This window comes from Heliangelus exortis, chromosome 21 (assembly GCF_036169615.1).
Source record: "Heliangelus exortis chromosome 21, bHelExo1.hap1, whole genome shotgun sequence".
NCBI classification, from domain to species: domain Eukaryota; kingdom Metazoa; phylum Chordata; class Aves; order Apodiformes; family Trochilidae; genus Heliangelus; species Heliangelus exortis.
This window is the reverse complement of record NC_092442.1, coordinates 1,661,934-1,688,136: the sequence shown is the minus strand read 5'-3', so window position 1 is coordinate 1,688,136 and position 26,203 is coordinate 1,661,934. Positions and strand designations below refer to the sequence as shown.

The following is a 26,203-nucleotide window of genomic DNA, read 5'->3' as shown; positions in this document are numbered from 1 at the left end:
CAGAGGTTCACAGGGTAGTTTGCTCCTTGCCATATGTTCATGCTGAACTTCCAGCAGTGGTTCTGCCACTCTTTGCAGACAATCATTTCCAGAGAGATGCTGGTAACTCCATCAAGCGACTCTAGGGCTTGTGCCACTCTTCAGGACAAAAGGCAGCTTAGTTCCCAGTGTCCAAACTGTCCCCAGTCACCAAAACTCATCCTTGAGTGGGTCTTGGACCCACGTCAAGTCACAGTGCAGAGCAAACCCCAGGTGTGCTTGGCGGGTCCAGGACAACTTCCTGATGGTGACATCGTCCCACTGGGAAACTCCCCACCCCTGACTCCCCCCCACCAGGACACCTCCCCAGTGGGACACCTCCCCACCGGGACATCTCCCCACTGGGACATCTCCCCACTGGGACACCTCCCCACCGGGACACCTCCCCACCGGGACACCTCCCCAGTGGGACACCTCCCCAGTGGGACATCCCCCCAGTGGGACATCTCCCCAGTGGGACACCTCCCCAGTGGGACACCTCCCCACTGGGACACCTCCCCACTGGGACACCTCCCCACTGGGGCACCTCCCCACTGGGACACCTCCCCAGCATGACGTCTCCCCAGTGGGACATGTCCTTACTGGACACCTCCCCATAGGACACCTCCTCACCGGGCCACCCCCCTACTCCCCGCAGCGGCCTCAGGTCAGGCAGGGTCCTCCTGTCCACACGAGGCCGCTGTGCCGCCCCGCACCTCCCCGTTGCGTGAGGGGGAGGCGGGATCTGCGCGCTGCCCGCCCGCTTGAGCACCGCTCGGCGGAGCTGCCCGCAGCTCCCGTTGCCTTTTTCCTTCCCCCCCAGCTCCCTGCTCACCCCGGGCACCAGCACTCGCTCCCACCACCACTCTCCTTTCCTCCGCAGCCGCCCGCTCCCCGCCAAAACGCACCCATCCAAACGCACCCCCACCCATCCAAACGCACCCCCACCCAACCAAACGCTCCCTCACCCATCCAAACGCACCCCCACCCCTCCAAACGCACCCCCACCCATCCAAACGCACCCCCACCCATCCAAACGCTCCCTCACCCATCCAAACGCATCCCCACCCCCATCCAAACGCACCCCCACCCATCCAAACGCTTCCTCACCCATCCAAACGCACCCTCACCCATCCAAACGCTTCCTCACCCATCCAAACGCACCCTCACCCATCCAAACGCTTCCTCACCCATCCAAACGCTCCCTCACCCATCCAAACGCATCCCCACCCCCATCCAAACGCACCCCCACCCATCCAAACGCTCCCTCACCCATCCAAACGCACCCCCACCCATCCAAACGCTCCCTCACCCATCCAAACGCTTCCTCACCCATCCAAACGCACCCCCACCCATCCAAACGCGTCCCCCCACCCATCCAAACGCACCCCCACCCACCCAAACTCACCCCCACCCCTGGCTCTCCCTCCCCGGTGCTGAGGGGGATGCTGGCTCCCCCATTTGGCCCCTGCCCCCGGGCTGTTTAACACAATAAAGGACATCAAATCTGAATCGACATCAAATCTGAATCCTGCCGGCCCAGTCCTCTCACACCAACCCCGCTCCCCTCCTGCAGGGGACAGGGGGGGGCTGGGTCCCACCGTGCTCCTTGCTGAGGAGAGCAGAGAGAAAGGAGATGGGGAAAAGGGGGGGACAGGAGGGAAAAAAGTGAGGGGCAAAAAGAAATGAGGGGCAAAAAGAAAGAAATGAGGGGCAAAAAGAAAGAAGTGAGGGGCAAAAAGAAAGAAGTGAGGGGCAAAAAGAAAGAAGTGAGGGGCAAAAAGAAAGAAGGGAGGGGCAAAAAGAAAGAAGGGAGGGGCAAAAAGAAAGAAGGGAGGGGCAAAAAGAAAGAAATGAAGGGCAAAAAGAAAGAAATGAGGGGCAAAAGGAAAGAAATGAGGGGCAAAAGGAAAGAAATGAAGGGCAAAAAGAAAGAAGTGAAGGGCAAAAAGAAAGAAGTGAGGGGCAGAAAGAAAGAAGTGAGGGGCAAAAAGAAAGAAGTGAGGGGCAAAAAGAAAGAAGTGAGAGGCAGAAAGAAAGAAGGGAGGGGCAAAAAGAAAGAAGTGAGGGGCAAAAAGAAAGAAATGAAGGGCAAAAGGAAAGAAATGAGGGGCAAAAGGAAAGAAATGAAGGGCAAAAAGAAAGAAGTGAAGGGCAAAAAGAAAGAAGGGAGGGGCAAAAAGAAGCCTACTATTTTTATAGTAAAAGTTGGTGCCTTGAGGAACCACATGCTATTAAGACTCAACATTAACACTACCTTATCTAGAAGCACAGAGCTGGGTTTGTTGCAAGACACCTTTAAATACCAAGTACAGCCACTGACCTAGCACTGCCAAGGCCACTGCTAAACCATGTCCTTTAGCACCACACCTACACAGCTTTTAAACACCTCCAGGGGTGGTTGTCCTGCAGCCTCCCTGGGCAGCCTGTGCCAGTGCCCTCCTTTCAGATGGTTGGAGAGAGTGAGTCTCTCAAGCTCCTTTTCTCCAGACTAAACACACCAGTTCCCTCTGCTGCTATTTTTTTTTTTTCAGGGAAACTTTAATTCCTACACACATTAAAGAAACATCCTTACGACATAATTTCTTTGCTTAATTTACATCTTTAATGTTCACTTTAAGTACAGCCCTTGATGTACTTCTGTTATAAAAAGGTTTACTTCAAAAAAAGACTATGAGTAACACAACCTAATGGTGCTCCAGTAGGGCAGATGCTACCATTTCTATGCCTGCATCCCAGTTTGAACTGGGATTTTCTCTACATTTCAACCAGGCTGAGATTGCCAATCAGCATTTTGGGGTGGGGAGCAATTTATTTGCTCTAATTGGTTCAGGTGTACAAGCTTTGAGCACTTGCTTGGACAATTAAAAAAAAAATGCCCTGAAGCCCAAGCAACACTAGAATACAACTGAAGAGGAAAATAAGTCCAGGAAAGCAATTTAGCAACTCCAAGGAATTTAGCAATTCCTCCAAGGAATGACTCTACATGAGACAACACAGCTCTCTGTGCCTTTATCTCATCATTGCTTTTAGTATTATCTCCTAGCATTTTATCACCATTATTTTAATTTCTGTATATCATGGGTCTAGGACTACTCCTGGTGGCCAATCTGTCAACCTGAACTGTTCCACACCTCTTTCTGTTCACATATATGGAGTGAAATTTGGAAATCCTAAAATGCAATAGTAAAGCATCAAAACTATTTTGTTTTTAAACTATTTGGTAGTTGTAAGCTATGGCATGCAAGTATTCCAGGGGGCTTCTACTGCCATAATTAGACACAACCTCTGAAATGGAACCTGATGTGGAATTGGTTTGTGTACCAATGAAATGTCATCCACAGGGAAAAAGGGATCACTTAATAACATTTGGCTTGCTATGGAAAAGTCAGGAATAGCTCTGTATTCAACAGGAGATTTTTAGGCTGGTGATTTGCAAGCACCAAAACCAAAATTAAAGCAATTCACCAAGAATGATGCTCCTTTCCAGAGCAATAAAATATCTGTGAATTAGATTGTGAACTGTTTTTACTTGGTATGAGTTGCTTTCAGTGGGCTGTTTAAACGTCAGACAAGAATCACACTCAAAATAACTGAAAAATAAAATGAAGTTTCACACTTAGGTGCCAAACAGGCACCCAATTGTGAAATGACCCTGCTCAAACAAGATACTTTCCCTCATTTTAAGTCTTCTAATAATATTTAACCCTTTGGTGCTGTCAGTACTAATGTGCTGCTGAGCCAACACCAAGTCTAGGACTACTCCTGGTGGCCAATCTGTCAACCTGAACTGTTCCACACCTCTTTCTGTTCACATATATGGAGTGAAATTTGGAAAATCTAAAATGCAACAGTAAAGCATCAAAACTGTTGGTTTTTTTTAAACTATTTGGTAGTTGTAAGCTATGGCATGAAAGTGTTCCAGGGGGCTTCTACTGCCATAATTAGACACAACCTCTGAAATAAGCTGATCTGCTCTGCAGTATTTCCTCAGCCTGACTGGAGGAATCTGGCCTGAAACAAGCTGCTGATAATGGGCATCTCTGTCCCTCTGCACCTCTCTGAGGCCATTGATGAAGTTCCAGATGGTGGGGTGACTTATTCCCAGTTTGGCTCAGAGGTGATGATCAGCTCCTAAAGGGTTGTTAGCACAATCCTCAGTGCTCCACGTTCTGTCAAACAGATTCCACATGGATGGTGGAAAGAGTGGAGACTGCCTACTATATCCTGTCCCATCTGGATGACCAGTATAGCTGTCCTCAAACCAGTTGAGAAGACATTGCAGCTCTTTGGGCAGATACTCTTCCAGAACATCAAAATACTCCTCCAAGTCTGGGACAGACCCAAATGCTGAGGCCACAACCATGTTGGCCTTAAGGGCAAACTCTGTGTTTGTGTCAAACTCCTGAATGGCATCTATTGATGCCAAGTGCTTCCTCATACTCTGAACCAGGTGGAAGAAGCAGCCTTTTAGAGCTGCTCCTGGGAAGCTCTCCTCTATGGCCTTCATGATAACCATTTTGTACTCACACTAAATGGACTGTGGCCACCTGTTAAGCACCAGGGTTTTAATAAAATCAAACAACTGCTTGTATGTGGAGAGCTCTTTGCCTGACAGAATGGAGTAGAGCACAGGGTGCACCCCTCCTATGCTGCTTTGCCAGGACCACACAGACCTGGGCAAAGAGTTTGGGGGCTACTGCTAACGTGCTATCCACATACCAGGTGTTGGATGTTTGCAGAATTTCCAGCCAACTTGCTCTGCCAAATATAAGAATCCTTCTGCACCCTTCTCCAAAATCACCAAACAAGAATGACTCCTGCATGCCTGCTGCTGGTGAGTACATCTTGTACTCCTGGGGTAACACAAGGCAATTCACACTTGCTGGGTCTGCAGGTGCTGCCTCTAATTGATTTCTTGCTCACTGGATTGTTTTCCTTAATGTTTCTATTTTGGGAGTTACAGCCTGAACCTCTGACCTCAAGCTGGACATGCATGAATTAATAACTTGGGTTGCACCCTCCACTGTTTCTTCAGCTCTCTGCTTTATCCCTGTCAGAAATTTTTTTCACCTCAACATTTTCTGGTGAAGGCAGGTGGGAATGTTGGTGGATCATCCTGATCAACTCTCCATTCCTGGTGTGAATTCTGGCCTTGCAACTTCTCTGTTCACAATGCCAAAAGTTAACAGCACCCCCAGCTCTGCTGGCTCTATCAAACACATAGAGGAATCCATCACAAACAAACTTGGCCCTTCCTCTCTGGCTTTGGACTGTCACATCCATCTCACAAGTGGCAGCCAAGCATGATTTTTGCAAGGAGACTGTGTACATGTAAGTGAGTTAAAGTGCAAGAAATGAGTCACAGCATTTGACCACCAGCAACTCAGATTCTACAGTAACAAACATCACCATAAGCACTATGTTCATGCCTGAGTTTCAGTGAATCTCATCCTGGCAAATACAAGCTGTAAGCTCTTGTTCCCTGATACAGACAGCTCCCTGCCCAGTAAGCTATCAGCTCTGGAAATTATTGCCTTTTTTCTAGCTCTCAATAGATAAACACTTAACTTGTTTTTCCTTCTGGTTCATTAAATCAAATTAGTTGATAGAGTGTTAGTAATAGTATCACTGGCTTGGGCAGCCAGTAGAAAATTGCTGTCACTTTGTAGCTAAAGAAAATTCAGAACAAGAGGAATTGATTTGCAGGGTGTTGTTAGAAAAAGCCAACAGTACTTGTACAACTCACTTGCTTGAAGACCTACCTTCTGCAACTGGTTTGTCCAGTGGTACCTCTTCTTGTGTTGAATTCAAAAGCTCATGCCTAAAAAATTTAAGACACATACTTCAGTAGTGACATACACTTAGATAAACCAGAAATTACCAGACTCAATTTACCACTGAAGGAACAGTCAAAGAAAAAAAAAAAAAAAAGAAAACAGCAGAGAACATCATGATTCAACATTAAATTGCCAGTAACACCAAAATATTTGAAGAGCTGGTTGGAATCCTACTGACATTTTTCATGCCTGATACCCATATTAACCTGAGCAGTAACATTTCATGGCAAGATTAGAGATACATTAAAATTCTCTCTGAAGTCTAAAATGCACTTTGTAAGACACCAAGATGCAAATTGAAAATTTAGCCCTTACAAAATGAACCAAACCCATCTATGTTTATCCACATTAGAACAGCAAAAAAACAATGCTAACATTTCTCAGAGCTGAACTGGGTTTTGAGCTGACACCCAAAAAGAGGGAAAAAAGAAAAAAAAAGGAGCTCAGAACATCTCCTGAGTCTCACATCCTCACTTTAAAGGCAAAAAATACCCTACAGCAGGCAGCTGAGCCCTCAAGCAGTTTCTACAGACATCTAAGGTGTCTCTTCATGTACACTGTATTTGATCTACCTCCAGACACACCAAGGACAGGCATCCAACTAAATCACAGGAACCAGTAGCCATTCTGGCCTCAAACCTGCCCTGAGAGATGCTATATACAGATACAGCTTGATACAACATTCCAGAAAGCAAAAAATTAGAGCATAAGCTGAAATTCAGGCCAGGATCCTCAGACAGCATCAACCAACCCCAAGCCTTCAGCATGTCCTGCAGCTGCTGAAATTAAAACAGCAGAAAGAGATCTGCCCATGGTGTCTGTAATATTAGAGAGCTCCATCCAGATCTCAGCCACCACTGTGCTGCTCCAGTGATATTTATTTCTGAATTTACTCTGAATTTTCTCTGAATTTATCAGAGTGATAACAACTAAAAATTCTTCAGCAGTACTGCACGTCACTAGAAAGCAGAATTGGAAATCCTTCAAGAGAAAATGAAGCAAAGAAGAGCCAGCAGAAACCAAGGAGTAAGACATGGATAAAAATGCAAAATTCCTTACTTTTTAACCACAAAGTGGATCTGCTCCTTTGCCAGCAGTATTCTTTCCAGCCTAGGAATGCCATACAGGGATGGGTTCCTGAAGGGAACTCCATCTGGCAGCCCCTCCACATACAACTCTTCCCTGTGTGCCTGGAAGAGTGGGTATGGGACAGGCACTGGACCTTTTGCATTTATAGCTTGAGCTTTAAGAAAAAAAAAAAAAGAGAATATAACCATTAGGCTAGGTTGTGGCTCTACTCAAATTATCAGTTTGATAGCACTCTGGAAAACATCAGAATGAGCAGACAGGCAATAAGTCCCTCAGTAAATTTAAACATAAAAGCACTCATATTTAGTGGGGTTGGTTTTGGTTTATAGCAAAATCACTCTGATTCACAGTAAACAAGCTGCAGACCTGCATACATATGCAGATCCTTCTCTTTACTCTGTAAAGATTTAATAACAGAGACTGCACCTGTTACAGTGAAGTTTCACAGTATTTTAGGATCACTTCACAGTATTAAGTAAGAACAGCATAAAAATCCTGTTTAATAAATAACTAAGAACAGGTAAGTTTTTACAAGTGAGAGTCTTTTTCTCTGAAACCTCTGCAGTGAGGCTTCCTAGATTTGGAACCTTACTCATTTTTGCATAGAAATCCTAATGAATATAGGTTTCTTTTTCATAAATTAATCTGTATTTGTGATCCACTCTTTTGTATTTACATGGAAAGGCAAGCCCACTTAGTTCACATCTAAACATAAAAAATTATTTTCAGACCTCTCAGCTGTAACAGGTGACAATGTCTGATATTGCTAAAACATTACAGAAGTTTTAAAAACCAACAAATCTGAGGAACGTTCTGGGAATTCTGGACATCCATAACTCATTCCAGTACATGGGAAATTGCACATCCATACAGACAGCAAGAAATGGAACCTGATGTGGAATTGGTTTGTGTACCAATGAGATGTCATCCACAGGGAAAAAGGGATCACTTAATATCATTTGGCCTGCTATGGAAAAGTCAGGAATAGCTCTGTATTCAACAGATTCCACAGGAGATTTTTAGGCTGGTGATTTGCAAGCACCAAAACCAAAATTAAAGCAATTCACCAAGAATGATGCTCCTTTCTAGATCAATAAAATATCTGTGAATTAGATTCTGAACTGTTTTTACTTGGTATGAGTTGCTTTCAGTGGGGTGTTTAAATGTCAGACAAGAATCACACTCAAAATAACTGAAAAATAAAATGAAGTTTCACACTTAGGTGCCAAACAGGCACCCAATTGTGAAATGACCCTGCTCAAACAAGATACTTTCCCTCATTTTAAGTCTTCTACTAATATTTAACCCTTTGGTGCTGTCAGTACTAATGTGCTGCTGAGCCAACACCAAGATGTGTGCCAAAGAGCTGTGATGTACTGAGGCAAAGGTCTACAACAGATGGTTCTTTGGAAAGGAGTGCAACACATACCATATTTTTTTTCAAACAGTTCTTCAACTTGATTTCTCAGTTTTGTTATTCGTGCATTCCAATTATCTGCAAAGAAAAGGACATGTCAGACTGCAAACAACACTGAGAATCTCTTGTAAAATCTACACTACCCCTGAAATACAGAGTGTGATTTTACTGCTCACTTGCACAAGGTGCCTGTGGAGCACAGCACAGGCTACACCTTGAAATATTTGGATACATTCACAAAGAAAAAGAATAGAATAAAATATTTAAGATTACCTGCAAAACTTGTGCAGATGTGTTAAATCAAGTTTTTCTTAAAAAAAAAAAAAACCAACACCCAAACCAGACCAACCATAAATCCAGGTTCACCTTTGACAGGTTGGTCAGCATCTCTCACAGACATCAGGGGTGAAGTCAGTTTGCAGTTGCTCTTGGCAGTTCTCTGTCTGGGAGCTGAGCAGCTTAATTAGTGAAGCTTAAAAAAGCTTACAGCAAATACATGAAGTTGTTTTGGTGCAAATCTGTACAACTATCAGGGCTAGGAGGCACCATGCCATCACCCACTAACTTAATCCAGTATTTCTCCAATTCCTGATGTTGCAAAACATCCCTCTAAATCCTATTTCTGAAAGAAGATACAGGCTGCAAGACAGAAGTTAGCCAAATCCAATCCTGTGTTCCACAGAGAGCTGGATTAAACAGCAGAATTTTAACATCTAATTTTCTGCCTGTGACAGAGAGCACAGGTTCTGAAAGCTTTTTGTGCTGCCTCAATGTTCTCAGATAAACACCCTAAGTCGTTTGTAGATGGTACCAGGTGCTGGCTGGCCTTCTAAGGAGTTAATAAGCAAGTGCACTTGCAGCTTATTTCTTACACATACAGAAATCTTAGACTTGACCTTAGTAACTACAGAGGCCATTCAAGCTGCTACAGTTTCCAGTTGTTAAAAAATTCTTGCATCAGACAAGGATGACTGAATTCTGAGTCTGTATCAAAAGGGGTTTAAATATGGATTTTCAGACCTATGTACACAACTTTGGTGGCCATGTTTAAGCTTATATTTTTTTAATGTAATTTCATGGATATCAAGAGGACAGCACGCTTCAGATATGGGCAAGGCTAAGACCTTTTTTAGGGGGAAGGGTGTTTTGGCATGCTGCCTTGCATCCACACATAAAGTCTTCATTCTAGTTACTTGGTGTATCACCTACATCAATTAACCTGCTTATATTCTTAATTAACATCCTCATGGATCTATGTAAATGCTCCTGCCACCCTTTTTACTGTTATCCTGTAAAGTAAGTTGTCACTGGAATTTTAGAAGTTGCTCCCACCTGCTCTCCCTGCTTGTTACAATGCCCATGAGTGTTCCTACATGAGCCATTAAATTGTCAAAGTTCCCAGTCACCAAACCCCACAATCACTGACCAAGCATTTCCTGAGGATCTCCTCAAGTAGCTACTTCCATTCCCCTCCCCTTCCCATGGAAACACTCCAAGGATTAATAACCAAAAGGTGCTCAGGTACTAAGCCCATTCCTATTCCCATCACCATGCCACACAGTGTACTCTGGGGGAGAAATAAGATGGAAAACACCCAGCAAGGCTAAGCAAGGCTAAGCATGCTGCAGGCAGACAAAACCTCTGCTCAGCAGTGTGCCAAAATGGGGAAGAACAGGGTTTCCATCAATGCCAGAGTGAGAAAACAGCCAAGGGGAGTTTATTCCCACTGAAACGTTAAGACACAACTGCAAGGCACAACTTGAGGCTTCTGAGCTTTTGATAAGATCTCTAAGAAAAAAAACCCCAAAACACTGTTAGAACAGCAGCCTGCAGTGGTGATTGTAGTGCTGCAGCACAACCACAAGGAGCCCTGGGCTCTCAAATGAATACTTGCACTGCTGTGTCTCACTCTGGCAGTGGGAAGCTGTCCAGTATCTTTTTACAAAACAAAGCAGAAAGACAAAAATAATCTTTAAGTTTTATCTTACCAAAATTGAAATCTCTCACTTTTCTTGTCCTTCTAGTGGCAGCTTTATCAGCTGACTCTTTGTTCCTAAGTTTCTTGTTAGGTGGTAAGTATTCATCATCATCATCTTAAAGAAATAAAAGTAGCACTGCTTTAATGTCCAGAGAACTCCTGTGCAACACTGGAACTGCTTTGAATTTCCAAGTTCTAATGCAAGTTACAGAACATGCAGTTCACAAATACAAGAAATACAGCTGACACCCAACATCCCAGCCATGAAAACAATGTGGGTACTGGTTAGTGGCTTTAGTGCCATTTAGATGAGAAAGGGAGATAGGAAGGATAAAGGTTTTTCTCTCATATTCATTGATATTAGAAAAATAAATTGAAGCTTCACTTACTCCACCTGCAACACATTTCTTTTATGATACAGTTCCTCCCAGGACTTAGTGTTAACTAAAAACTTGATCTAACTATAGTGTGCTTATAAAACAACATGTTTTTCAGAATGAATACTGTAAAACCTTCTTTAAATCTATATTAGTTAAGTATTCTTCATTACCAATACTTGAAATATAGTCAAAGATTCAAATCTCTGTGATGCATCAGTTCAAAACTAATCCAGTAATTCTTATGCTTCAGGATACTGAGGTTTGATAAAGCTTCTGGACAGGATACATTTACCAAGCAGTGCAAAACTTAAGTTTCAGTCAACTTTGACATGTAACCCTGTTTATTCAGCACCAACTAATGCAGGCATTGCAAAACATTTTTTGACCCAAAAATGCCCAATGGACTGAACTCAAAGGACTGGAGAACAAACCTTCCAGGGTGACCTCAACCTCTGCATCCTCACTTGTCTCTGAAGGAGTGTGGTGGGAGGAATCTGAAGGGGGAAAACAGGACTGCTGAGTGATGGACACAGAAAAGATTTTTAACCAAACACTCTGATTTTGTAGTACACACTTGACAAAGAAGCCCCTTGGGGCTCACTGAAACATTTTGCTTTCATAGCATGCATCAAAAGCAGAAGCAAAGATATCTTGCCACAAGCCTTGAAGTGATTCTAGACAAGGGTGAAGAGGTGGGGATTATACTTGCTACAGTGCACCTGTAGCAGTGCTGAGATGGCATTAATAACAGTAAGAAATTCCTTATTGTTGGGCTAACAGGATTAACACAATCATAAATATTTTCCCCTTTGTTATCAAGGATTATTAAAAACAAAAACAAAGCTGTGTGCCCCTTCAGATGATTTCTCTACCATTCATAGAGTCATGGATGTTGCAGTGCCAGGCTGCAGCAGTGAAAGCCACCAGTGATACACACCAAAAGATACATCCCTGCAGACCTCTACATGTGCAGAAAACAGTAATTTCTGCCAATCTTCTGCACTGCAGCCTGCAGGTTCCAGACCAGCTTTCAGAAGATCTTCAAATGCACAGCACATGCATCCCTAACACCACAAGTCAGCTGCCACTTTTACCACTGCCTTTGGATCTTTTCATACCAACCAGCCCTCAAGAGCAGCAAGTTGATTCTACTTAACAAACCAGGGCTCCAATTTCAGTGGATCTCTTGCAGAAATTTGTAAAATAAAAGAGACTTCAGAAAAGGGTGTGTAATAAAACCCAACTGTGACACACAGGGCCACCCTCAGCATCTGTAGCCATGAAATTCTACAGTCAAACCTAAAGCACAGTCAGAGCCTCTGTCATTTTTTTCATTATGCTTCCCTTTCCTCAGGCTCCCTCTTCAGTCAGGCATAAAGATCATGGCATTATGCTTATGAAAACAAAGTACTTAGATTATATAGTTCTAAAAAAAAAAAAAAAAAAAATAGAGTCAATGTTGCAGTCCACAAGAGCAAAGAACTTTATTCTCCTTTATCAAGAGAAATGCTTTTCAGTTTCAGGCCATGGTATCCTTCACTGTGGTGGTATTTACCTTGAAGGTAAAACTAATGAGATTTGCAAGAATGAGTATTGCTGCTAACATAACTTAGAGTTAACATCCAAAAAACACCCACAGCTCAGGGCTGAGAGGCAGCTGCTTAGAATGAAAGCAGCTGCTGAGTGATGTACTTCTAGTGTCACATCAAGGTATTAAATGTTGGGTGACAAGCACCTCAGAAATGCAGTCCATGATCTGTAGGAATGACAACTCCTATCATAACTTGCTTATAGAAAGCCACAGAGTGGCCTGGTTTTGGAGATTAAAAGCAAAGCAACAAACCCAAAAGCTAACCTTGTGGAAATGTGGAAAGAGAATGGTTGGAAAAGGTGTACAAGTTGAATTAAGGTGCCCTCTTTTCAAATGTCTGCAAAAAAATATCCAGTGATGTTAAAACAGTCTCATGAAAACCACTTTATATCTCTAACCTTCTACTGAGGTCTCCACATCTGTGTCTTCTTTGGAATCAGATTGCTGGTGACTGCCTTTAGACAAACAAAAAGTAAAAAAAAAAAAAAACACCTTAATAAAAATACAGCAGGAACCTTTAACTTCAGCTGCTCAAAGCAAGGATTTTTGCAAGTGAAAAATCAAGTTCTATCAGGGTTACATGAACAATACACACAGAGCTCAACTTGTGAATCTGAAATTCATGACTGTGACCTCATAAAGAACCTCACAGGTTAAAATGCAGATCAGTGTTTTCTAGTGATAACAAATGGGAAAACCAGTATTTTTTAACACAAACTGTAAGAAGCTGAAAACAAGTTACAATTTTGGAGTAAATTTATTTCAGATACTGTTCAGATATGGAAAGGAACTCCTACTAAACACAGACATTCCATATACTCTGGTCTGTACATACCACCTCACCCACAGCTGAAAGGAACAAGTTGTACTCTTAATACATAAGTTTATTAAACTTTAAAACCAGTTATGAAACAGACTGAATTTCATGAGAAATGTATCAACTCCAGTGACTTGCTAGTGCTTTAGGACCCAACCTGACATTTCTTTTTGTATTTAGAAAAGAACAAACTGTCTTTCTACTTGGACAGCTGAAAATTAAAGCAACTTTTAAAGTTTAAGTTTTAACCACCTACCTCTTCAGATCAGGAAGGAGAGCCCTGAAAAGTAAAACTTACACATTCAATTTCAAAAAGAGAGGTGAGAAAAACACAACACTGAAAGATCTACCTGTGGAACTTTTTTCCTGAGCGTTTTCACCCCTCTCTGATGTTTCAGAAGGCTCTGCTTGGGAACAAAGAGAAGAACTTTTGAACTGTTTCACAACAAACACATTCTTCCAGTCCATTTAAAAGTTTGCCAAATAGCCCTTAACTTCATTTATCATTTGCTCATTTCATATTTTCTGCAACACTGACCTCAGGAAAGACTGTGTGAAATACTAAAAATATGTAAATTCTTACTCATCCAGTTCAACAGAAGAAAGATGTTGAGGGGCTACTGGCAGGGGTGTACATTTCTTGGACTGTTGTCAGACTCATGTGAAACAGCAGGATTTCAATTGTTTAGGTGCTTGTAAACTAATTTTAAAACATGAAATGTTAAAGGTCCCACCCTTCTCCCATTAATTTTTAATCAGCTAAATCTTTTTCTTGTTTGTTAAAAAAAAAGATCTGTGTTCCATGGGAGTTCTTTTTCACTTAAAAATTCCTCCCTAGCTTAAACAGATGGATTCAGAGAGATTAAAATAAATTTATGACACTTCAAGGTTGTTTGATTTCATCACAACTGCTCTTTTGATGGCTGTATATGGGCTGCTTTGAAAAGGCTGCTGCAGAAAGCAGTACACAAAGGACACTTAAGAGATTAAATTAACACCCCTAAAATCCTACTGCTTAATGCTCTGACACTCCTGCAGCTACACTGAAGGAGCAAAGTGCTTACAGCAGAAATGGCTTCACACTGAGCAAGAGATCAGGCTGCACCCCCCCAGTAGGACAGGGAGGTAAATCCAGCCCCTGTGTGGCATCCAGGAATGTTTAGGACTAACTGGGACTGAAGGGTTTGAACTAATTGTTCTACATAAATTGAACCATTTCTGTCTTTGTTTGCAAAAAGCAATCTGCAGAAGATCACAGAGCTCCCCAGAAATTTTGGTTGGTCAGAGGTAGGTTGAAAAGTCTATCAACAACTATTAATTGCTTCCCAACAGAAAAGGAGACTGTTGACTAAGGGAAAGATTTTAAACTCTGTATTTCATACAATAAGATAGAAAAGGCTTGTCACAATCAGACTTAACATTCCACTCAACTGAAAGGATATATGCAGTATTAAATACCACCAGTTATTCAAGAAAATTCACATTTGGGGATTAGAATAAATTTTTCCAAAGAAAAACATGATTATTAGGTGGATCCAATACTACTGCTTTGAGACAGTTCTGCCTAATTTCATTGCCAAGATTTTCAAAGGGATTTTAAATTAACAGGATTTCACATGAAAAACCTTTACTGGGTTGTTTTACACACATTTCTTTCATTAAGTGCTGTCCTGTCACTTTTCCTTTGCTGGGGGGAATTGGGTTGTATTTGTCTCTAGCTCTGAGGAGCCCCCTGATCTGGATTCAAACTGGCACAGCTGAGACCCAAGCCCAAAGTCAGGGAGGAAAAGGAGCCAGGCAAAAACCAGGGGCACTGGTGGTGGAAATTCTCCTCAGAACAGTGTGATTTGCAACAGTTATGGGTGAGTAGTCACAGAACCACACAGCCTCCCTGGGTGTGCTGGAAAACATCTCCACGGACTGAATTTGCTTTTATTTAAATAAACATATCCAGTGTATTGCTGCCAGATGAGGGTAATTTCTTAAGAACTCTTCTGAACATGCAATTATTGTAATTCACTGGCACACAGAAAAAGTGTATCCCATTATCAGCAAATATCCTCTTACAAGCACTTGTTTTTGTGTTTATTCCTTGATTCAGAATTCCTGACAGGACTGTTTCACCTACACATTCTGCAACAGTCTGTATTTAATTATCTTAATGGCAAATATCTGCTGTGACACAAACAAAAGAGGAAAAATAGGACTCTGACACACTGAAATTTGAAGAAAGCTTTTTGTAGTTGAAGAGAGACACTTACTAGGCTTACAGCTCCTTGCATTAAGCACAAAGGACTCAATCCCCTGATCTTTACTGCCAATAAAACCTGCAGAACAGACAGTAAATCCATCAGATAATTAAGTGATGCATACAGATTGTTTTATGAAACTTCAAGTTTTTGTTACATTATGAGGAAATATAAAGGAGGATATAACAGTATGTAAAAAATTCAGAAATTACGAAGTGTAAACCAATGTATTCTGTTAGCTTAATTTAGCTAGGAAATTAAATTTAAAAGAATTCTAGGAAGTTCTACCACCAGAAAACATGAAAAAAAGGAAATACATTTCCACTCTGCTGCATCCATGCATGCTACAGACAGACCACATCACATCACTAAGAAAAGCAAAAACCCAGCAGAGTGGTAAAACCATTTACTACACAGTTTAAATCCCCCAGTCTCAGTTTCTAATGGATTAATGTCCTAACACTCACAGCCAAACCTCTGCCACTTGGCAGAAGCAACAGATTTATCATCCCATGGATTAGCATTGTCAGCAATGCTCTTTTTTGGGGGCTTTTTTTCTCTACACAGATGGCAGCAATGTGAACAACATGTCATTCCCAGGGTAATACCAGAGTGCCTTCAGGAAGCACAACCATGCTTTCCTGCTTTCTCCATGTATTCTGTGGAATTTCTTGATTAAAGATAGTGTCTGCATGCTGAGCATTACATTGTGAGGTCAGAGCACTGCCAGCCTGGCTGCAGTTACAGTCCCAATGAAATGGATTTTACTCCTGGAAGATCTCCAAAGGAGAAAGATTTTGTTGTTACAGACACACTAGAAGATGTTCACGACTTTCAACATTTCCAGAGTGAGAATGAAAGCAGTTTTACTTCTCCACTTGGGGCTTTTTTGCCCAGCAGAAGATACTTTCAACCTCACTTGGTTTTGCATGCATGTCCTGTATTTTAATTGCCTCACACTTCCAGAAATCCCCAAACTGACAGCACTGTTCAGCCACATGGTGCTTTAGACAGAGAAGACATTGGGCAGTTGTCTGCTCACCCTGAGTGGTTCATAAGCTCAAGCAGTCAGTTCATTAGGCAGCAGGTTTTAAGCTGAAGCAGCCAATTCACAGGACTCATTGTTTACAGCCTTTTCCTCCTGCTTCCAGTTCTCTGTTTAAAGTTTGAGGTGCCAGTGGTAACAAAACTCAGAGGGTACCACATCCCTTTAAGGAAATGTTGGTCATTAGTCAGCAAGTTCCTCAGTTCTCCATGGGCTGTGTCTCAAAAAATCCTTTTTGCTCTGTACTGATGAAGAGAATTGAAGATGGTTCCTGTCCCCAAGGAATTTAACTTATTCCTGCTTCATTGTAAAATGAAAAAAACCCACAAGCTAACAACTCCATTCTCTTAATTGATTCAGAGTAGCTCTCATCATTTTGGCACAGTATTTGCACCACACTTTTTCCCTGAAAAGCCTTCAAGATCATGGAATCATAGAATGGGCTGGGTTGGAAGGGACCTCAGAGCTCATCAAGTCCAACCCTTGCTCCACTCCCCCCGTGGTTCCCAGCCCATGGCACTGAGTGCCACATCCAGGCTCTTTTGAAATATCTCCAGGGATGGAGAATCCACCCCTTCCCTGGGCAGCCCATTCCAATGCCTGAGCACCCTCTCCGGAAAGAAATTCTTTCTAATGTCCAACCTAAACCTCCCCTGGCACAACTTGAGACCTCTTGTGCCCTCTTGTCTTGCTGAGAGTTGCCTGGGAAAAGAGCCCAACCCCCCCCTGGCTCCAACCTCCTTTCAGGGAGTTGGAGAGAGTGATGAGGTCTCCCCTGAGCCTCCTCTTCTCCAGCCTGAACAGCCCCCCCCAAAAAAAGAAGATGATGATAGGCTGGGCCTTGTGGAAAGCTTTCTCATAAGAAGATGGATGTCTGGTCACTTTACAGGATGTTTCTGAGTCAGCTGAACAATCTGAATGCAAGGAAGCCAGAATAGAAACCAGGAGGATTTACAGGGATGTGTGTGCATTAACACAGACCAGAACATGACCTCCAACTCAGCTTTAGGATGCACATTCCCAGCTGGTTGAAATGAATGCCAGTCCCTCTGCACCAGCTGTGGAAAAAACCCTATTCCTACAGCACTGTAATATGCTTCATCTAAGAGTAGAAACCACATTTCTAAGACTAAACCACACTGCAATCACTAAACTCTGTGAGAAACAGCATTTTAACTCACGTTTCTTCTCATAAGAGCCACAATAAGTGGTAGTTAAGAGAGAAGGTATATGCAGGAATATTAACTGTGAGAGCTAGAATGCCCCAGGTTGCATTATTTCATCCAGCAGATCTGTGTTTAGTCCTTTTCCTCATTTAGTCAATGAAATTTGGACCTTTCCTCCAGAACAGGTTGTCTTTGGTGTCACCCAAAGCATTTAAAACCCACCCACTGCCCTACAGCTCATGCCCACTGATGGAAAATTGCCTCCAATACTCTGTCAAACACACATGAAGTTTTTCATGGCTAAACCCCCTATTTCTCAGTCATCTTAGTGAGTGCTATTAAAACATTTCCAAATTGAGCAATGCAACACAGCAACATCCACCTGCTGCAGCACTCTAGAAGATAATGAGAAAAAAAACATCCACAAGTACCATTTTCTTCCTGTTTGATTAACAGAATTTTGTGTGCCACACAGCCCTTTGGTCAGCACTAGACACTTGTGAGAGGAAGCAAACACTCAGAGAAAAAAAACCAATAACCATGAAGTTTTACCAGTAAGTCATTTTCTTCAGGAAGCTCCAGACATATGGTTGTTCTCTATCAGTTAAGTTGTTTCTTGTCATAAATCAGTAAGCCTGGCTTTTGTTGGAGGGTATTTTTAGCAAGAATTATGAGCCCAGCAGCTTTTAGTTTATTTTGCAGCAGTTGTCTCCAGAAAGCCAATTCTGGGGCCAGACTTGTGTCATCCCTTGGGAACACACCTCAGGATAACTGGACTTTTCTTCTCTGCACAGCACTACCAGGCACATACAGACCCCTCCATGACCCCTGAATTTATAACTCTGCATTTTCCACTATCTTTGGCCTGAATTTGAGGATTCAAACTCCAAGGAAGCTGCTTGATTCTGGAGAGGGCAGCCTGACTTGACAGGGCAACACCTCTTCTAGCTCAGGGCACCCCATCCCTTCAGATATTCAGTTTGTCCTTGTCTGAAATGGAAGTTTTGAAGGATTACTACACTGGGAGTGGGGAAAAGGAGAGTTATTAATCCAGCACCAATCTATCTGAAAATTATACATATTCCTCTTCATCAATCAGAAGATTTAAATTCAGAGTTTTGTAAAAGGTGAGAGAAATCCTCCAAAAAAATCCCCATTGCTCAGTGTCTGCTGGAGAAGCACATGGTATAAATGAGATTTCTTAGCTCAAACAGGCTGCAGCAGAATGGGTTACTGTTCTGTAAGGAAGAGATTTCACTCTCTCCAAACAGCACTGGATTACACTTTGAGCTATTGACCAAATTCCCACATTGTTTTGATGCATGAAATGAAAAGCCACAAGAGGCTAAAGAGCAGAAAGATGACAGGACTTGGCTTTGGAAGGCACCACCATCAGGCTGCCTCCAAAAAAGTATCCATTTTTACTACATTATAATGTGTCTGTAAAGCTCCCTAGGCAATGTACAAATACAAAGAACAGATAATCCCCATGCCAGAGAATCCACCTTTCAAATTCTGAACTGAAGTGGTGACATTCTGCCATGCCATATGGTTAAGATCTCCCTGAGCAGTGCTTGTACACTACTTGAGATTTGCCAGTAGGAGAACACTGATTCTATAACCCTGTGGCACATTAGAAAATAATCACAAGCCTGGTGTCTAAACATGCACAAAAATGCTCTCAACAACACAGAATTCCACAAAATAAAAGGCTGTGCTGCTCTGGCCTTCAGTGTTGCATATGCAGCTGTCCTTCAGAGATGTCTGGCAGCCTGCCTGTGCTCCTCTCTATTGCTCAATTAACCTAATGACAAATGCAAACAGGCTGAAATAATAAATTTAGGGTTCTCCTTATTTTACATCCCCATTTATAATCAGGACTTCTTAATTACTGTTCATTTCAACCTTCAGGGCTAATTATGGTTTTTCACTCCTAGTTGAGGGTAACATGCAGTATTAACCAGCTCTGTGGCAAGGAGGAAAAGCAACTCTTTTACTCTTTAAAACCTCCACAGAGCCTGCATCTGTGGCATGCTTTGTTTTTATGATTAAACTTTTCAATATATTTGTTACCTATTGGTCATTCCATACAAGAAAAGTGATGGATACACTATAGAAGTTACTAAAACTGAAGAGAAGATCCCAGCAGTGCTCCAGACAGCATCATTATGGTTTATCTCCTGTTTAAAAAGGTCACTGGAATTAAAAAGTCTGCATACTGGACCCGCAGAAAAAAATAAAACACAAAAGTAGTTCAAAAGACTCCTGGAACTTCTCATTCAGCTCACACATCTGGTTATCCTGAAGCTGTACCTTAGCTCTTTTGGTATTCTTCAGAATTACTTAACCAGCCTGGAAATGTTGTATCCTAACAAAGCTAAGGAACTGCACAGGTAACAAGCAAGAATTAATAAGGAGAGGCACAGAAAGAGCAACACTTAAGCCTTTCATGAGACAAATACATAAGAAATAAAAATAAATACATAATAATAAATAAATACAATACAAATAAATAAAATAAATAAACACATAAAACACTTTCATGAGCCAAATACATAAGAAAGTCAGTAAGATTACCTGAAACACTGTGTTGGCAGTAGTTAGGAGCACCCAATTCCTTCTTCACTAACACTGGTGCCTCCAAAGTAAGTTCTGTAAAAGAAACAAAGGAATCAAAGATGGAAATTAATAATAACCAGACTCCTAAATAAAATTTTTTAAAAACCCCACAAATACCCAGCAACATCCTAGCTGGCCTCTATTCAAAAGAAGTACAATAAAATTATTTTTAGGTGCTGGGACACTAAACCACTTGAGTTAAACCAGTGCTAACAAAGTGAGCTGTTGGTTTCCTGTGTTTCAGTTTGGTCACTCTCAGAAGGGATTCAGGACAAAATGCTTCTCTACAAACTAAGGATCCTCACAAATGCTCTCCCAGATGTGAAGAACTGAAAAAAAAAGGTCTCATAATTTTGAAATAATTCATATTTTATGACTCATTGCTGCTGAGAGCATTTCTAGACCTGGTCCTGCTCATTCCTCAGTACAGCCAAGTTCAGATCCATCAAGCTGTGCTGATGAGAGAGCAACACCAAAACTGCTCCTGGCTTCCTTCAGGTGAAAGATCCCCTCTGCAAACCCTGGCAGCATTCCTCAAGAAGTTTGCAAAGCATTCCAACACAAGGAGAATGACATAAATGCCAAGAAATCAGGACTAGCAAGAGCCTGAGACAAAAGGGACAAAAAAAAAAAGGCAAGAAAGCTACTGAAGAGTTTGTAACACATCATGTGAGGAGTGACTGAGGGTGCTGGGGCTGCTTGGTCTGGGGAGAGGGAGGCTGAGGAGAGACCTTTACAAATACCTGAAAGGAGGTTGTAGGGAGAGTGGGGTTGGTCTCTTCTCACTGCTGACAGATGACAGGACAAAGGGAAATGGCCTCAAGCTGTGCCAGGGGAGATTTAGGTTGGATACCAGGAGAAACTTCTGTACAGAAAGGGTTAAGCACTGGAACAGGCTGCCCAGGGAGGTGGCTGAGTCTCCATCCCTAAATGTGTTTATAAATCCCCTGGATGTGGTGCTTGGGGACATGGGTTAGTGGTGGGTCACCAGGAATAGGGTAATAAGGTGAGGAAGAGGTTGGACTTGATGATCTTGGAGGTCTTTTCCAGCCTGGGCAATTCTATGATTCTCTGATAAAAAGCTGAAGTTCAAAGTTTGAAGTTGAGAAGCACAGAGAACAAGAGCAAAAAAAAAAAAAAAAAAAAAAAAACCAAACAACCACCCAGGCTAAATATAAAAACTTAATTCTTATGTAAAATGCTGAGCAGTGGAGCCCAACCCCACAAGAGGGGAAGCCACCAGCTTATCTCAAGGCACACCTGCTGTCTCCCTGGCTTTCAGGGGATTATTCCTGCATTTATCTCCAGCACTGCTCTGCTGCAGATCACAGTGCCTTGCAGGATCCTGTCCTACCTGTAAGGGATGCTTGGGCAGTTTTTTTTACCCCTAGTAACACATTTTGCAGTTTATTTCAGTTTTAGCTAGAAAATTGACAGTCTGAGGGATTCTGTATTTTAGTAATATTAACAAACAAACCAAGTTCTACTTTCCCCACTAGCAAGAAAGTGATCTCTGATTAGAACAAAGTTAAGAAAGAGGTTCTTCTCCACTTAAAACAGAACTATTTACAAAGATAAATTATTTTAGTCTACAGAATTTTACAAATCTCCTCCATTTAAAAATGGAAATATTTGACTGGGTTCAATAATACATTGCAAGGTTCAATACTTGATAACTCCAACTGACAAGTGGACACTTTCTAGGAAAGAAAGTTTTTCCTCTTCACAGAGGATGTTTTTTAAAATTCTTTTATCTTGAAGATTTCTACCTTTGCTTAAATTAAGCCTTCTGAAGAGAAACTGACCATTGTTAAAGAGAAAAAGGGCAGAACTTTGAACATACCAGAATCCTTTGGTTCTGTTTTCACTAGAGTAGGAGGACAGCTACAAAAATAAACAAACCAAGCACAATGACATTGTAAAAAATATCACATTTCTGCAAATTTCCTCAAGCTTTACAGCTTGTCAAGTAAAATCAGACTCCCAGTATTTTCCAACTAAGAACACAAAAGCAAAAAAACCCCACATCTTGGATTATCTGCTTTAGCTCAAGGGAATTGCCAGGAATCTCCCATCCCTGTATTTCCAGGCATCTTCATGATTTAATGAGAAACAAACTCAGAATGACAGCAAACCCCTGAAATCTGTTTTCACATTAACTAATTTTTGATTTATTTCAGATATAATCTCTTAATTTACTAATAAAAAAAATTATTTTTGGTTATTCAGTTGAGTAGGGGGAAGGAAGCAACATTACATCTGTTCCCCATTGCTGCTGTATCATTAAACTTGACAAACTTATCCCTGACTGACAGACTGTGAATTCAGAACACTCACTGGGCCAATAAAACAAGGGGAAACTTTGCCATCTGTTTAATTTGTAACAGTTCCCCCCCAACACGTGATGGCCAAAAGAGAAAATTCAGCTTCATGCTTTTTAAATTCCCAGGCAAGCAGAAGTTATCCAAAGGTCAGCTGGACAGAAAAAGCACATTAAGATAAAGTGTATGAAAATGCAGAGATGATAAAAATAAAAATAAAATTTAAAAAAAAATTAAAAAAAATAAAAAATAAAAATAAAAACTAATAAAAAATAAAATAAAATAAAAAATAAAAAATAAAATAAAAAATAAAAAATAAAAAATTAATAAAAAATAAAAAATAAAAAAATAAAAAATAAAATAAAATAAAATAAAAAATAAAATAAAATAAAAAATAAAATAATAAAATAAAAAATAAAATTAAAAAAATAAAATAAAATAAAGTAAAATAAAATAAAGTAAAATAAAATAAAATAAAGTAAAGTAAAGTAAAATATAAAAATAAAAATAAAATAAAAAATAAAATAAAAAAATAAAATAAAATAAAGTAAAATAAAAAAAAGTAAAATAAAAAAAAGTAAAATAAAAAAAAGTAAAATAAAATAAAGTAAAATAAAATAAAGTAAAATAAAATAAAGTAAAATAAAATAAAGTAAAATAAAATAAAGTAAAATAAAATAAAGTAAAATAAAATAAAGTAAAATAAAATAAAGTAAAATAAAATAAAGTAAAATAAAATAAAGTAAAATAAAATAAAGTAAAATAAAATAAAGTAAAATAAAATAACGTAAAATAAAATAAAGTAAAGTAAAGTAAAGTAAAGTAAAGTAAAGTAAAGTAAAGTAAAGTAAAGTAAAGTAAAGTAAAATATAAAAATAAAATAAAATAAAATAAAATAAAATAAAATAAAATAAAATAAAATAAAAATAAAAACCAAAACCCAAAAAACTACATGATTTTAAATTCACCTTTGTTCTGGAGGGATAGCTGAATGTGAAGGATCTGGCATTTGAGCTCCTGAAAAGTAAAAGACAAGCTTTGAATTTCCTGTTCTCCATTTCCCTTAAGAACAGACTGAAAACATAACACTGACTTCATGAAGCAAAAACCTGTCCATGTTTTCTGAGTGCATGTGCAAAGTTTCTGTATTCACAAATATGAGGGAAAGGTCTCATTAAACTGCTTTAGAAATGCATAAAGCAACATCAGTATAAAATTACTTCAAATGTGCACATCGTGTTTCTTTTCACTGCTGCCTTTCATGATGCTAAGTGAAAATCTTGAGGAAAAAAATCTTGCAGCTACATTCTGCTAAAAGAAAATTGATAGTTTTATAGAGATTTAAATTAGTCCTAAATTACAGCCAGACACAAATAAAGTCCTGTGCTGCAGAATGTCACCTACCCCACTGAAAACCTGCTCTACATTTCCAATAAAATGTATTATTACCAAAATCTCTAATTCCCCACTCTCCAGGCTTCTTACTGGGCACATGCAACACAGTTCTAATTTTAATAATCCAGCATCAATTTCTGGCTGTTTCACCTGAGAAAGAAGAACTTTTCTTTTTTGACTACATTCCCACAGAGACTGATTCAGCCTCTTCAGAAAACAAAGGCTCACAAATACAAACTTTGCATGAAAGGAACAGAAGAGATTTCTGCCAAGCTAGAAGTGAATCACTGCAGAGGTTTAAAAAACTCACTCTAGCTCAGAGTTTTTAAACATAGAGAGGTTTTTACAGCTAGCCACTTCAGAAGACCAAATAATAAATGAGATTTTTTTTTTTTTTTTAAATGAGATATAGACACCAAAATCAGCTATATATTGGGACACAGAGCACTGCAAACTTCTTGGCATCTTCTGAACACGCAGTGCAGTCCTTCATTAGGTCCTTTCTCTCCCTAGGATATTATCCAATTCCCATTAAATATAAATTCAGTAAAATGATGAAGAATGCAATAAAACAAACTTTATCTCTAACTAGTTGCTCCTGGCAGAACACCTAAAGGAAAAGGCCATAAAGTAAAGCAACTCACACCGTAGGAATTTCTGCAGTTTGCCACTTTATCCACATGACCAAATCTTGTATCTATGTTATTAAATGCAAAATTCTAATCTGTTTCTGTTTAGTCTGAATAAGGAGTAACTTACCTAGCTGTTCCTTTGGCTTTAGGAAAGGCCTGAGTGGAAACACAGAAAAGAAACACAGCTTTAGCAAAGACATCATGACTTCCTTGGTCATGTAACATTAAAAGGAGAGCACTCTTGTTGAAGAGAAACAGGCTGCAATGTATTTAATTAAAAATTAAAATTAATTGGCTTCTATTTAAGGAGAAAACCAAAGTGGACAGACCAGTACCAGAGAGAGCAAATAACCTTTTGATGATAAATGAGATCCCTGACTTGTTTTCCAAAATCCATTTCAGGGTTGAAGAGTTGTAATTTTCTGGATGTTTAAATTCCAGCCCTTTGGGCAGACCCTGCACCACCACAGCAGATTGGTCCCTCTGAATCTCCTCATATGGCACAGGTACCACTGTTGATTTGCCTAAAGCTTTACCTAGGGGAAAAAAAAAAAAAAAAAAAAAGATTGTTTTGAAGTCATGAGCATTTAAGTTAGCAAAAAGACACATCCCTCATAACCCTTGTTCCTTTGGAGAGGAATGGAGTGAATAGGCTACTAAAAGATTTAAACTTAGCACCTTAGCAGTACTATGGCTGGAAGCATAAAATCAGGCAGTGTTTTCCTAAAAATTTATCAAAGCTAAATAGCTGCTCTGGATTTCAAGCACCCACCATAGCAATAGCTGAAGTAGTCCTCCACAGATTTTCTGAGAGCTTCCAGTTCCACGATATCCACTGTCAGCCTGTTTGCAGGTTGTAAAGCCTTTGGCTTGTTGCCTTCCTCCTCTTCTTTAACACCTGACAGTTGTTTGGAAAGACAAAAATAAAATGTTATTAAACTCTCCAGTACTTAGTCCCTCTCAGTTTCAGCTATAGACACTGGGGAAGGACTTCTGGCAGAAAATTTTAAGAACTTATTTGCCTTGGAGGCAAATGCACTTTGTATGTGGTCAATGAGTAAATTTAAATTGACACTAAAATCATTACATCCTTCTTACAACCTTTGTAAATTATCACCCTCTAAAGTGCAAGAATGAGGAATGAAGAGACACATCTAAGGCAGGCTTTTTGGGGCACAAATAGACAGAAAACATTATTAATCTCAGCAGAGGATAACACAACAGAAAGAAAATGCAAAACTGCCAAGAAGAGAAGGATCAAGACAGTCCCCAAGGACAAGGTAAAAGTGCTGCATGGAGGGTGTAATGCATGATTTCCTGCTCAGTCTTTATACCTTGTTTTGTTTAGGCTGCATATGCTTAGCTGAGCTTTTTCTAGAAGGGATCAGACTTTTGCCACAACAGCTCTTCCATCTTTCAAAAGACATTTTTAAGTACATTTTAAGACATTTTAAGTCCTGTTGCCAAATCAAAGTTGCAAGCAAGTCATCATGAAGCAGAAAAGGAGAATTCAGCCCTACACCTTGTAGTGTCTGAGCAAAAGTCCTTGTAAAAGAAATGAGGGAATAACAACACTTCCAACATTAAAAAGCAAATGGAAGCAACTGTTTCAAGTGGCTGCCCTTCCTTTATCATATTTCTTATCT

The 26,203-nt window shown here is 40.4% G+C and overlaps 1 protein-coding gene across 2 annotated transcripts in view; it reads right to left on the bottom strand.

Moving 5' to 3' along the window:
• Nucleotides 1-26,203, bottom strand: part of GTF2I (general transcription factor IIi) — a 70,616-nt gene that overhangs the window by 21,645 nt on the left and 22,768 nt on the right. The window contains exons 4-18 of one of the 2 annotated variants that reach the window (XM_071765229.1): nucleotides 25,330-25,455; nucleotides 24,910-25,093; nucleotides 24,685-24,713; nucleotides 23,499-23,547; nucleotides 22,053-22,093; nucleotides 20,168-20,242; nucleotides 15,392-15,457; nucleotides 13,481-13,537; nucleotides 12,712-12,768; nucleotides 11,154-11,216; nucleotides 10,353-10,457; nucleotides 8,731-8,814; nucleotides 8,377-8,442; nucleotides 6,918-7,101; nucleotides 5,784-5,842 (exon numbers count right to left, since the gene is read on the bottom strand). In XM_071765229.1, the coding sequence (XP_071621330.1) occupies nucleotides 5,784-5,842; nucleotides 6,918-7,101; nucleotides 8,377-8,442; nucleotides 8,731-8,814; nucleotides 10,353-10,457; nucleotides 11,154-11,216; nucleotides 12,712-12,768; nucleotides 13,481-13,537; nucleotides 15,392-15,457; nucleotides 20,168-20,242; nucleotides 22,053-22,093; nucleotides 23,499-23,547; nucleotides 24,685-24,713; nucleotides 24,910-25,093; nucleotides 25,330-25,455 (1,245 nt within the window). The remainder of the gene's footprint in view (nucleotides 1-5,783; nucleotides 5,843-6,917; nucleotides 7,102-8,376; nucleotides 8,443-8,730; nucleotides 8,815-10,352; nucleotides 10,458-11,153; nucleotides 11,217-12,711; nucleotides 12,769-13,480; nucleotides 13,538-15,391; nucleotides 15,458-20,167; nucleotides 20,243-22,052; nucleotides 22,094-23,498; nucleotides 23,548-24,684; nucleotides 24,714-24,909; nucleotides 25,094-25,329; nucleotides 25,456-26,203) is intronic. The other variant, XM_071765230.1, reaches the window with a different exon arrangement.